This window comes from Salvelinus namaycush, unplaced genomic scaffold, assembly GCF_016432855.1.
Source record: "Salvelinus namaycush isolate Seneca unplaced genomic scaffold, SaNama_1.0 Scaffold33, whole genome shotgun sequence".
Lineage (NCBI taxonomy): Eukaryota > Metazoa > Chordata > Actinopteri > Salmoniformes > Salmonidae > Salvelinus > Salvelinus namaycush.
Genome location: NW_024060230.1, coordinates 564,539 through 579,383, shown reverse-complemented (window position 1 = coordinate 579,383; position 14,845 = coordinate 564,539). Strand labels below are relative to the sequence as shown.

The 14,845-nt window shown below is 41.0% G+C and overlaps 1 protein-coding gene across 1 annotated transcript; it reads left to right on the top strand.

The window, feature by feature from the left end:
- Positions 1-476: 476 nt before the first annotated feature.
- On the top strand, positions 477-11,548 carry LOC120040151 (NLR family CARD domain-containing protein 3-like; the record flags this gene model as incomplete). The annotated part of the gene is made up of 7 exons (XM_038985400.1): positions 477-696; positions 1,580-3,335; positions 3,597-3,770; positions 4,741-4,914; positions 10,077-10,250; positions 10,457-10,503; positions 10,956-11,548. Coding segments are annotated over 7 exons (3,090 nt in total), but the record flags the coding sequence as incomplete, so codon positions are not given.
- Between the last annotated feature and the right edge of the window lie 3,297 nt (positions 11,549-14,845).

Below are 14,845 nucleotides of genomic sequence, written 5' to 3'. Positions count from 1 at the left end.
TTTTTTCCATTTTCATAGTCCTGAAACAATGTTAAACAAACACAACATTGCCTCCCTGTGTGTGTGTGTGTGTGTGTGTGTGTGTGTGTGTGTGTGTGTGTGTGTGTGTGTGTGTGTGTGTGTGTGTGTGTGTGTGTGTGTGTGTGTGTGTGTGTGTGTGTGTGTGTGTGTGTGTGTGTGTGTGTGTGTGTGTGTGTGTGTGTGTGTGCACTCTCCCTGGTTGAGGTAATGTAATCTCATGTTTTGTCCACAGAAATCAACAGGAGAGATCAGAGTCAGAGATTCTCAGTGGTCAGTCTTCCCCGAGTCATCAAACAGACCTGGCCTCCATATTCAGTGTATGTGGTCCTGTTATGTACATTTGTTTTTGTTTACCTCAAGTAAAGTTGATTTGTCAATCATTCATTAATGTGTTAATGAGAAAGCATTTCTTCTCTTGCTTAACTTATTTACTTTATTTATTTCAGTTGCTTGAAGAGAATATTATGACATTTGTGAAGAACGAGCTGAATATGTTCAAGAGGATTCTTAGTCCAGAACTCCCAGAAGGCTTTGAGAGTCAGAAGCAGGATGAGGAAGTGGTGGATGCTGAAGATGAGAAGCAGGAGAGCAGTGCCAGAGAGGGGGCTCTGAAGATCACACTGCACATCCTGAGGAAAATGAACCAGATGGAGCTTGCTGACACACTGGAGAAAAGTAAGAGCTGTCTGCTTCATGTTGAATGCTGTTTTATAACAAACGTTTAAAGCTGTAACTAAAGTACAGCTAAAGTAGCTGTGTAACTCAATGACATTGTACCAGACTTAACACAACACCGAGTGACCTCATCAAGTAGCAGCAGGGATGTGTTGTGCTGATTCATTTAGACAGAGAAGAGGAGAGACAGAGGAGAGAGGAAGAGGAGAGAGAGAGACAGAGGAGAACCAGAGGAGAGAGGAAGAGGAGAGAGAGAGACAGAGGAGAGACAGAGGAGAGAGGAAGAGGATCGAGAGAGAGACAGAGGAGAACCAGAGGAGAGAGGAAGAGGAGAGAGAGAGACAGAGGAGAGACAGAGGAGAGAGGAAGAGGAGAGAGAGAGAGACAGAGGAGAACCAGAGGAGAGAGGAAGAGGAGAGAGAGAGAGACAGAGGAGAGACAGAGGAGAGAGGAAGAGGAGAGAGATAGAGACAGAGGAGAGACAGAGGAGAGAGGAAGAGGAGAGAGAGAGAGACAGAGGAGAACCAGAGGAGAGAGACAGAGACAGAGGAGAGACAGAGGGGAGAGGAAGAGGAGAGAGAGAGAGACAGAGGAGAGACAGGAGAGAGGAAGAGGAGAGAGAGAGAGACAGAGGAGAACCAGAGGAGAGACAGAGAAAGACAGTGATAGAGAGACAACATTAATGATACGATCAGTAATATGAATAATAAAATGATAATCAATCACTCCAGTGTGTAATGCGTTAGGAAAACATTTACACATTTATACAGGCAGTTAAGAGAATAAATTATTACAATGTACAACTTTATACCACAGTCCTACAATACAGTAGGCATTAAATCAGACATAATATTAATATCCTCTGTGTTATATCTAGATTCAGATGAGCTTGCTGTGATTTGCCAACGTGAACTCAAATCTAATCTAAAGAAGAAGTTTCAATGTGTATTTGAGGGGATCGCTAAACAAGGAAACCCAACACTTCTCAATAAGATCTACACAGAGCTCTACATCACAGAGGGTGGAACAGGAGAGGTCAATAATGAACATGAGCTGAGACAGATTGAGACAACAACCAGGAAACAAGCAAGACCAGAGACTGCAATCAAATGTAACGACATCTTCAAACCCTTAACTGGACAAGACAAACTTATCAGAACTGTGCTGACAAAGGGAGTCGCTGGCATTGGAAAAACAGTCTCTGTGCAGAAGTTCATTCTGGACTGGGCTGAAGGAAAAGCAAATCAGGATGTCCAATTTGTATTTTCATTCCCTTTTCGGGAGTTGAATTTGATGAAAGGGGAAAAACACACTCTGATTGGACTTTTCAATCACTTCTCAATGGAAACCAAAGAATCAAGGATCTCCAACTACAACAAGTACAAAGTTCTGTTCATCTTTGATGGCCTGGATGAGTGCCGACTGCCCCTAGACTTCCAGAAGAACAAGATCTGTTGTGACGTCACAAAGTCAACCTCAGTGGATGTTCTGCTGACAAATCTCATCAAGGGAAATCTGCTTCCCTCTGCTCTCCTCTGGATAACTACCCGACCTGCAGCAGCCAATCAGATCCCCCCTGAGTGTGTTGACCAGGTGACAGAGGTACGAGGGTTCAGTGACCCACAGAAGGAGGAGTACTTCAGGAAGAGATTCAGTGATGAGGACCTGGCCAGCAGAATCATCTCACACATAAAGACATCAAGGAGCCTCCACATCATGTGCCACATTCCAGTCTTCTGTTGGATTTCTGCAATAATCCTTGAACCCATGCTGAAACATAAGAGAGAAGAGATGCCCAAGACTCTGACTGAGATGTACACACACCTTGTGGTGTTTCATACCAAACAGAAGAATGAAAAGTATCTTGGGAAAGAAGAGACAGGTCCACACTGGAATAAAGAGAGCATTCTGTCACTGGGAAAACTGGCTTTTCAACAGCTTGTGAAGGGCAATCTGATTTTCTATGAAGAAGACCTGAAAGAGGCTGGCATTGATGTCAATGAAGCCTCATTGTACTCAGGATTGTGCACACAGCTCTTTAAAGAGGAATGTGTGCTGTACCAGGACAAGGTGTACTGCTTCGTGCATCTGAGCATTCAGGAGTTTCTGGCTGCTGTATATGTGTTCCTCTCATTCATCAACAAAAATGAGAATCTAATGGCCAAACCGCAAGTTACTGAAGTTAATGTCTACAAGAGAGCTGTGGATAAAGCCTTACAAAGTGAGACGGGAAACCTGGACCTTTTCCTCCGCTTCCTTCTGGGCCTCTCACTGGAGTCCAATCAGAAGCACTTACGAGGTCTTCTGACAAAGACAAGAAGCAGCTCACAGAGTCATGAAGAAACAGTCAAGTACATCAAGGAGAAGATCAGGGAGAATCCCTCTCCAGAGAGGTGCATCAATCTGTTCCACTGTCTGAATGAACTGAATGACCATTCTCTAGTGGAGGAGATCCAAAGCTACCTGAGATCAGGAAGTGTCTCCAGTGAAGAACTCTCACCTGCACAGTGGTCAGCTCTGGTCTTTGTGTTGCTGACTTCAGAAAAGGAGATGGATGTCTTTGACCTGAAGAAATACTCCAGATCAGAGGAAGGTCTTCTGAGGCTGCTGCCAGTGGTCAAAGCCTCCAGAGCTGCTCTGTGAGTACATACAAATAGATTTAAGTACTAATCATCAGGAAGAAATATTCAGTTTAGAGAAAATATGTATTATTGAAAAACATATTGAATCAATGCATTGATGTTCACATTAGTATAACGATATGACAATACAATTCTAGGAGATGGAAGATACATCTATATGTTGTTTGGGAGAATAAACCAAATGCATCTGCCATTGTCCTTCTGCACTATAGGTGTTAAATTAACAGTGTGTTTGTGAAATCCTGATCTCTCTCTCAGGCTGTCAGGCTGTGGAATCAAAAAGAAAGGCTGTGCTTCTCTGGTCTCAGCTCTGAGGTCAAACCCCTCACACCTGAGAGAGCTGGATCTGAGTAACAATGACCTGAATGATTCAGGAGTGAAGCTGCTCTCTGCTGGACTGGGGAATCCACACTGTAAACTGGAGACTCTGAGGTCAGTATTCCTGTAGTTGGTCAACAAGTGAGAACTGTTCACTAGTTCCATATGTGTTTACCAGGCACACATAGTACACACCATATGTGTTTGGACAGTGAAGCTTACAGTTTAAAATTAGGCGCTATGCTCCAGCATTTAGGATTTGAGATATAATGTTTCATATTAGGCTGCAGTACAGAATGTCACCTTTATTTTTAAGGTGAAGAAGACCTGAAAGAGGCTGCATTGATGTCAATGAAGCCTCATTGTCTTTAGAGTCCATCTATAAACAGCCCACCCAATTTACCTACCTCATCCCCTTACTGTTTTTATTTATTTACTTTTCTGCTCTTTTGCACACCAGTATCTCTACTTGCACATGATCATCTGATGATTTATCACTCCAGTGTTAATCTGCTAAATTGTAATTATTCGCTCCTATGGCCTATTTATTGCCTACCTCCTCATGCCTTTTGCACACAATGTATATAGACTAATTTCTTTTTTCCTACTGTGTTATTGACTTGTTTATTGTTTACTCCATGTGTAACTCTGTGTTGTTGTCTGTTCACACTGCTATGCTTTATCTTGGCCAGGTCGCAGTTGTAAATGAGAACTTGTTCTCAACTGGCCTACCTGGTTAAATAAAGGTGAAATAATAAAAAGGTACTCATAAAAATCTGTTTTAGCTTTTAGAAATGAAAGCACTTCATGGACCTAGTTCTATCATTTGAAGAAGTACTAAAAGTATATTTTTTAATCAGAGGTAAAGGTCTGGTCAGTCTACTCAGATATGTGTACAATACATTTTTCTCTCTTCAAGCAATATTATGATAATTTCTAATAATGATACATTCATTCATTTATGAATAGATATGGCAGGTTTCAGAACACTGATATACCTGAATATGTTGAAAAAAATATACTGCCACTATTTTCACCACCAAAGAATAGCAGTGTGGTTTAAATATGATTTTACTCGTTGCAGGCTGTCAGGCTGTCAAGTCACAGAGGAAGGCTGTTCTTCTCTGGTCTCAGCTCTGAGGTCAAACCCCTCACACCTGAGAGAGCTGGATCTGAGTAACAATGACCTGAAGGATTCAGGAGTGAAGCTGCTTTCTGATGGACTGGGGAATCCCCACTGTCAACTGGAGACTCTGAGGTTCGTATTCCTGTAGTTGGTCAACAAGTGAGAACTGTTCACCAGATCCACATGTGTTTACCATGCACACATAGTACACACCATGTGTTTTGACAGGGAAGTTTTGAAGTTGGTGCAATGCTCCAGCATTTTGGATTTGAAATAGAATGTTTCATATTAGACTGCAGTACAGAATGTAACCTTTAATTTGAGGTTAATGGTGAGAGGTTAGTATGTTTTGTTGTAACCTCTAACTCTCTCACTCATTATTATTAATGATTAATTCATGATCTTTCTCAATCATGGCATCACAGGCTTGATGAAGTCATTGCGATCAAAGAATATGGGACCAAATACAATTATTTTGACTACTTTAAAAGACTATAAGTGAATTGGTCAGAAAACATGACTTCTTCAAATAGGGGGACTAGATACATAAAGTGCTTTTATTTCTGAACGGTGAAACAGATATGTATGAAAATACCCTCAAATAAAAGGTGACATTATATACTGTCACCTCATATGAAACATTTGACCTCAATTCCAAAATACTGGAGTATAGAGACACATTTACATTTTTAGCTTCACTGTCAAAATAGATATTGTGTGGACTATATACTCAATACAATTTAAATCTGATATCTTACTGTCTGTCTTTTAACTGATACTGCTTTTAAACTGGTCTGGTCAGTCTAGTCAAATATTGGTACAATACATTTCTCTCTCTTCAAGCAATATTATGATAATTTCTAATAATGATACATTCGTTTATGAATAGATATGGCAGGTTTCAGGACACTGATATATCTGAATGTGTTGAAAAAATATACTGCCACTATTTTCACCACCAAAGAATAGCAGTGTGGTTTTAATATGATTTTACTCGTTGCAGGCTGTCAGGCTGTCTAGTCACAGAGAAAGGCTGTGTTTCTCTGGTCTCAGCTCTGAGGTCAAACCCCTCACACCTGAGAGAGCTGGATCTGACTAACAATGACCTGAAGGACTCAGGAGTGAAGCTCCTCTCTGCTGGACTGGGGAATCCCCACTGTAAACTGGAGACACTGAGGTTCGTATTCCTGTATTTGGTCAACAAGAGGGCGAGATCAAGCTGAACCTAACTGTTATAGGCCTATTTCTATTTTGCCCTGTTTATCAAAACTGTTGGAAAAACTTGTCAATAATCAACTGACTGGCTTTCTTGATGTCTATAGTATTCTCTCTGAAATGCAATCTAGTTTCTGCTCAGGTTATGGATTTGTCACTACAACCTTAAAGGTTCTAAATGATGTCACCACTGCCCTTGATTAATAGCAATGTTGTGATGCTATTTTTATTGACTTGGCCAAACCTTTTGATATGGTACCATTCCATTCTTGTGGGCAGGCTAAGGAGTATTGGTGTCTCTGAGGGGACTTTGGCCTAGTTTGCTAATTACATCTCTCAAAGAGTGCAGTGTATAAAGTCAGAAAATCTGCTGTCTCAGCCACTGTGTGTCACCAAGGGAGTACCCCAATGCTTGATCCTAGACCCCACGCTCTTCTCAATTTACATCAACAACATAGCTCAGGCAGTAGGAAGCTCTCTCATCCATTTATATGCAGATGATACAGTCTTATACTCAGCTGGCCACTCACCGGATGTTGTGTTAAACGCTCTACAACAAAGCTTTCTTAGTGTCCAACAAGCTTTCTCTGCCCTTAACCTTGTTCTGAACATCTCCAAAACAAAGGTCATGTGGTTTGGTAAGAAGAATGCCCCTCTCCCCACAGGTGTGATTACTATCTCTGAGGATTTAAAGCTTGAGGTAGTCACCTCATACAAGTACTTGGGGGTATGGCTAGACAGTAAACTGTCCTCTCAGCACATATCAAAGCTGCAGGCTAAAGTTAAATCTAGACCAATAATGTTTTTACCATGTTTTGTGATGCGACCATGTTGTGCTGCTGCCATGGTGTGTTGCTACTATGTGTTTGTCATGTTGTGTTGCTGCCTTGCTATATTGTTGTCTTAGGTCTCTCTTTATGTAGTGTTGCGGTATCTCTCTTTTCCTGATGTGTGTTTGTCCTATATTTACAGTGGGGCAAAAAAGTATTTAGTCAGCCACCAATTGTGCAAAAATCCAGAAAATTATATTGTAGGATTTTTAATGAATTTATTTGCAAATTATGGTGGAAAATAAGTATTTGGTCACCTACAAACAAGCAAGATTTCTGGCTCTCACAGACCTGTAACTTCTTCTTTAAGAGGCTCCTCTGTCCTCCACTCGTTACCTGTATTAATGGCACCTGTTTGAACTTGTTATCAGTATAAAAGACACCTGTCCACAACCTCAAACAGTCACACTCCAAACTCCACTATGGCCAAGACCAAAGAGCTGTCAAAGGACACCAGAAACAAAATTGTAGACCTGCACCAGGCTGGGAAGACTGAATCTGCAATAGGTAAGCAGCTTGGTTTGAAGAAATCAACTGTGGGAGCAATTATTAGGAAATGGAAGACATACAAGACCACTGATAATCTCTCTCGATCTGGGGCTCCACGCAAGATCTCACCCCGTGGGGTCAAAATGATCACAAGAACGGTGAGCAAAAATCCCAGAACCACACGGGGGGACCTAGTGAATGACCTGCAGAGAGCTGGGACCAAAGTAACAAAGCCTACCATCAGTAACACACTACGCCGCCAGGGACTCAAATCCTGCAGTGCCAGACGTGTCCCCCTGCTTAAGCCAGTACATGTCCAGGCCCGTCTGAAGTTTGCTAGAGAGCATTTGGATGATCCAGAAGAAGATTGGGAGAATGTCATATGGTCAGATGAAACCAAAATATAACTTTTTGGTATAAACTCAACTCGTCGTGTTTGGAGGACAAAGAATGCTGAGTTGCATCCTTAGAACACCATACCTACTGTGAAGCATGGGGGTGGAAACATCATGCTTTGGGGCTGTTTTTCTGCAAAGGGACCAGGACGACTGATCCGTGTAAAGGAAAGAATGAATGGGGCCATGTATCGTGAGATTTTGAGTGAAAACCTCCTTCCATCAGCAAGGGCATTGAAGATGAAACGTGGCTGGGTCTTTCAGCATGACAATGATCCCAAACACACCACCCGGGCAACGAAGGAGTGGCTTCGTAAGAAGCATTTCAAGGTCCTGGAGTGGCCTAGCCAGTCTCCAGATCTCAACCCCATAGAAAATCTTTGGAGGGAGTTGAAAGTCCGTGTTGCCCAGCAACAGCCCCAAAACATCACTGCTCTAGAGGAGATCTGCATGGAGGAATGGGCCAAAATACCAGCAACAGTGTGTGAAAACCTTGTGAAGACTTACAGAAAACATTTGACCTCTGTCATTGCCAACAAAGGGTATATAACAAAGTATTGAGATAAACTTTTGTTATTGACCAAATACTTATTTTCCACCATAATTTGCAAATAAATTCATTAAAAATCCTACAATGTGATTTTCTGGATTTATTTTCTTCTCATTTTGTCTGTCATAGTTGAAGTGTACCTATGATGAAAATTACAGGCCTCTCTCATCTTTTTAAGTGGGAGAACTTGCACAATTGGTGGCTGACTAAATACTTTTTTGCCCTACTGTATATCTTCTTTTTTTTTAAATCTTTTTTTTAAAAATCCCAGCCCTCGCCCCCGCAGGAGGCCTTTTGGGCCGCCATTGTAAATAACAGTTGGTTCTTAACTGACTTGCCGAGTCAAATAAAGGTTAAATAAAAGTGGTAACTGTTCACCAGATCCAGATGTGTTCACCAGGCACACATAGTCCACAGCATATATGTTTGCAAAATGCTCCAGCATTTTGGATTTGAGATCAAATGTTTCAAATTGGGCGACAGTATATAATGTCACCTTTTATTTGTGTTACTGTTTAGAAATTAAAGCACTTTTATGTATCTAGTTCTCCCATTTGAAAAATGTGTAATAATTTGGACATATTCACTTATATTGTAATATAGTAGACATAAGTTTAGTATTTGGTCCCATATTCCTTACCCGCAGTGATTACACCAAGCCTGTGATTCTAAAACTTGTTGAATTCATTTGCAGTTTGTTTTGGTTGTGTTTTGGATGATGTTTTTCCCAATAGACACTGAATGGTGAATAATGTCCTGTCATTTTGGAGACACTTCACTTGTATTGTCAGTAAGAATAGAAGATGTTTCTGAACACTTCTACATTCATGTGGATAGTACCTTAATTATGAATAATCATGAATGAATCGTAAATGATGATGAATGAGAAAGTTACAGAGGCACAAGAATCATACCCCCTCTGTTATTGGTAATGGTGAGAGGTTAGCATGTTTTGTTGTAGTCTCTGTTATTGGTAATGGTGAGAGGTTAGCATGTTTTGTTGTAGTCTCTGTTATTGGTAATGGTGAGAGGTTGGCATGTTTTGTTATAGCCTCTGTAACTTTCTTATTCATAATTGCTCATGACTGATTCATGATTTTTCTTAATCATGGCATCATCAGGATTCATTTAGTAGTGTTTAGAAACATGTTATCTACTTACTTAGACAGAAGATTAATCCAGTCATCATCCACCATTCAGTTACTATTGGTCAAAACATAACCCCAAACACAACCAAAACACACTGCAAAATCAACCAACGAGTTTAAATACTAAACGTTTTACAACTTTAATACACTTTAAGTGAATTGGTCAAAATACTTATGACTTCTTCAAATAGGGGGACTAGATACATAAAGTGCTTTTATTTCTAAACGGTGAAACAGATATGTATGAAAATCCTCTCAAATAAAAGGTGACATTATATACTGTCACCTCATATGAAACATTTGACCTCAATTTCAAAATGCTGGAGTATAGAGCCACATTAAAATTTTTAGCTTCACTGTCAAAATACTCAATACAATACTGTATACTCAATACAATCTAAATCTGATACCTCGCTGTCTGTCTTTTAACTGATACTGCTTTTTAAACTGGTCAGTTTACTCAAATATTTGTACTTTATATTTTTCTCTCTACAAGCAATACTTTGATAATTTGTCATTTCTAATAATCATACACTCATTCATTTATGAATAGATATGAAAGGTTGCTGGACACTGATGTATCTGAATATGTTTAAAAAATATACTGCCACTATTTTCACCACCAAAGAATATCAGTGTGATTTTAATGTGATTTGACTCTTTGCAGACTGTCAGGCTGTCTAGTCACAGAGGAAGGCTGTGCTTCTCTGGTCTCAGCTCTGAAGTCAAACCCCTCACACCTGAGAGAGCTGGACCTGAGCTACAATCACCCAGGAGACTCAGGAGTCAGACTGCTCTCTGCTGGACTGGAGGATCCACACTGCAGACTGGAGAAACTCAAGTATGTAGAGGGTTTATGTCAATGTTCATATCAGACATGTTTGACTTATCAGGCTAGTTAAAACAAACATTCTTACAACCACTTGGACAAAGTTGTGTGTGTGTGTGTGTGTGTGTGTGTGTGTGTGTGTGTGTGTGTGTGTGAGAGAGAGAGAGAGTTGACGTGTATCACTCAATGACTGTCTGTTCTTCTGCTTACTGCTACAGTGTGGAACATGGTGGAGAGTACACAATGAAACCTGGACTTAGAAAATGTGAGTGTTGACTGCTGTGAAGAATATGACTAAGAATAAGTCCTAATTCAAGTTAAGTCAAAGACATACATCATTACTTACTTGGTCATATTAAATATAAGCTGTAGTTCTACAGAAGCAGAAATCAGGGACACCAACGTTTATAAAGAGTTGGTATGACCATGTGTGTGTCTGTGTATGTGTGGCGTGTTCGTGTTACATTAGAAATGTGTGTGTGTTCATGCATGCATCCTGGTGTCATTGTGTGTGTGTGTGTGTGTGTAATTAATGGGAATGAGTGTGTTTTATATTACCATACAGTATAACATATGATCAATCAAAAGCCTCAAGTTACCTTAACTTCTCCTTTTGATACCTAGAAACATCTACATTAAATGAATTAGTGAAAGGTGAGTTAACATTCTAATGGAATGATGATGATTTCTAATATTGTGTCTGGTTTCATCCATCAGATGTCTGTGATCTCACACTGGACCCAAACACAGTAAACAGAAACCTATCTCTGTCTGAGGAGAACAGAAAGGTGACATGTAGGATAAAGAAGCAGCCGTATCCTGATCACCCAGATAGATTTGAGGTCTGTAGACAGGTGCTGTGTAGAGAGGGCCTGACTGGACGCTGTTACTGGGAGGTAGAGTGGAGTGGGGGATGGCCTGTTATAGGAGTGACATATAAAGGAATCAGCAGGAGAGGAGAGGGTGAGGACAGTCTGATTGGATGGAATGACAAGTCCTGGAGTCTGTTCTGCTCTGACAACAGTTACACTGCCAGGCACAATACTATTCCCACTCTCATAGACGTCCTCTCCTCCAGCTCCCACAGAGTAGGAGTGTATCTGGACTGGCCAGCCGGCACCCTGTCCTTCTACAGAGTCTCCTCTGACACACTGACCCACCTGAACACATTCTACACCACATTCACTGAGCCTCTCTATCCAGGGTTTTGGGTTTATGATGACTCTTCAGTGTCCCTGTGTCAGGTGGTCCCTGTGTCCTAATCAAACACAACACAATATTTTAATAAAATAAGAATATAAATAACTCTGTGTCACACACACTGGACACACACACACTGGACACACACACACACACATACTGGACACACACACACTGGACACAGACACACACTGGACACACACACACACTCACTGGACACTGACACACACTGGACACACACACACACACACACACATTGGACACTGACACACACTGGACACTGACACAAACACACACACACATACTGGACACACACGCACACACACACACACACACACACACACACATTAGGACACACACTGGACACACACCGGACACACACACTGGACACACACACACACACTGGACGGACACACAGACACTGGGCACACACTGGACACACACCAGACACACACACTGGACACACACTTGACACACACACACACATACTGGACACACACACACACACTGGACACACAAACACTGGACGCACACTGGACACACACACACTGGACACAGACACAAACACACATACTGGACACACACACACACACACACACACACACACACACACACACACACACACACACACACACACACACACACACACACACACACACACACACACACACACATACACTGGACACACACACACTGGACACACACACACACTGGACGGACACACACACACCAGTTTGGGCCAGTTTATTCCTGTAAATACACTGAACAAAGATATAAAGGCAACATGTAAAGTGTTGGTCCCATGTTTCATGAGCTGAAATAAAAGATCCCAGAAATGTTCCATACGCACAAACAGCTTATAAGTTTTACATCCCTGTTAGTGACCATTTCTCATTCGCCAAGATAATCCATCCACCTGACCGGTGTGGCATATCAAGAAGCTGGTGTCATGTGGGCGAGCAGTTTGCTGATGTCAACGTTGTGAACAGAGTGCCCCATGGTGGCAGTGAGGTGATGATATGGGTAATCATAAGCTACGGACAATGAACACATGTGCATTTTATCAATGGCAATTATATGCACAGAGATACCATGATGAGAACCCATTATCGTATCATTCCTCCACCTCCATCACCTCATGTTTCAGCATGATAGTGCACGGCCCGATCGATATACACAATTCCTGGAAGCTGAAAAAATATATACGATTTTCCATGGCCTGAGAACTCACCAGATATGTCAGCCGTTGAGCATGTTTGGGATGCTCTGGATAGACGTGTACGACAGCGTGTTCCAGGTCCCGACAATATCCAGCAACTTTGCACAGCCATTGAAGAGGAGTGGGACAGCCTTCCACAGGCCACAATCAACAGCCTGATCAACTCTATGTGAAGGAGATGTATCGCGCTGCATGATGCAAATGGTGGTCACACCAGATACTGACTGGTTTTCTGATCCACAATCCTACTTTTTTACTAAGGTAACCTGTGACCAACAGATGCATGTCTGTGTTCCCAGTCATGTGAAATCCGTAGATTAAGGCCTAATGAATTTATTTTCAATTGACTGTAACTGTAAGTAAAATCTTTGAAATTGTTGCCTGTTGCGTTTAGATTTTAGATCAGTATAATAAAAATGAGCAGTTTTAAATGTTTTATGTTTATGATGTTAGTAACACTAAGTAATTCCATACTTTCACTAAAGCTCTAAGTCACTTTTTATTGACAGATGCCTCATGTCCATGTTCTGGATTTTGATGAAAGGAAATCCCATACAGCCTACTGGCCAGGACTTTGCTATGGCATCTTCTGTTTGGGTGTCTCAGGTCAGGTCTAAGCCATGATCAGAATGTGTCTCTGTATCTATTTCCAGCCCTGCCATTTCTACCTGTCCTGATCTACCTGTCCTGATACCTGTGTTTCACCCCTGATCTCCTCACACGTCTCACTGTCCATGTCTGCTTTCAGCTCCCACCTCTACTTCACTGTGTTATAATGGACCTTATGCTTGTTATGTCACCTCTGTAACCAGCTATCAAACATACTGACCTTTCTGATTCTGTCCCATGGCCCTACTTTCTAGAACTGAACATTTAAATTCCTCTGAGGTTTTTTTGTGTGTCCATTTACTCATGTATTTGTTGTATATTGGCGTTGTGCTGCAGAGCATCATGGGGGTTTGTATATGTTGAGATGATCACGTTCCATATAAATGGTTGAACTGATTCCTGTCTCCCGTCTCATCATTATTGAATTGTTATACAGACGTGGTTATGAAACCCAAGAGACATAACAAAAGATTGGTGACGAGTCTGAATCTACAGGAACTATTCTGTCTGGAAGAAGTTGTTTTTTCAACTGTTTAAACTGTTATTTTCTGTGGTACAGTCTAGGCTAATGTTAGCACAGTGTATTGCTAGCAGAGGCAAGTGCATAGTTGAGCTAGCTAAAAGAACATTATTGGAATTGTTGGAAACATTGGACAGTTTGATGAAAGTATTGAGCAGTGGAGATCATACACAGAACAGTTAGAATATTTTGTTCTTGTAAATTACATTGATGAGGACAACATTGTGCCTACATGTGTTAGTGTAATGGAGCCAAATATATTTAATTTACTAGACAGCCTGCTACAGCCAGACAGAACAGGTAATAAGAAGTATGGGGATATTGTGGAGATACTTAAAGGACATTTTACACCAGAACCACTAGTTAATACTGAAAGGTTCAGGTTACACAGAAGACATGAAGAGGGAGAAGAGGGGGAATTTAGTGGGTTCATCTAACAATCCTAATCATCAGATACATTTTAATCTCATACACAAGGTATACCTTCCACCTAGAAAACATCATTTAATGAAAATCATAACCTTTCCTTTGTGTGATCTATGTAATCAAGATGCCTTGGGCTCCTTTAATCATGTTTGAATTTGAGTTGATTTATTCTTGCTCACAGATAAAACTGAAGAAATGCAGAATTTACACTACTAATAATTGAAAAACACAAATTTAAAATCCAGAACACTGACAATATGAAGGATCATGTTCAAGTACCTGACATGGCAGGTCATGTCCATCAGCATGGAAAACTGGCACAACACATTTGGTCCCATGCTTCAATTCAGGAAGGTTTCTCTAAACAGTTATGGACAAAATGTTCACGCTCAAAACTATTTTTGGTGAAAACTGCTATTCAAATGTTAAAGCCAATGAGATCTTGAATAAAAAAGGTGAATTACTTGCATGGGTGGCTGCATCTGGCATCAATGTCCTCCATGAAGATGAGATTGATGTTCTAACTGTAAAACAGTTATTGGCATTCTTGAAAAATGTATTTATTTTCTCCTCTGATTTGAGCCCGGAACAAAATCATCAATTTCCCTACAGTGCGTAACTATTTCCAGTCAT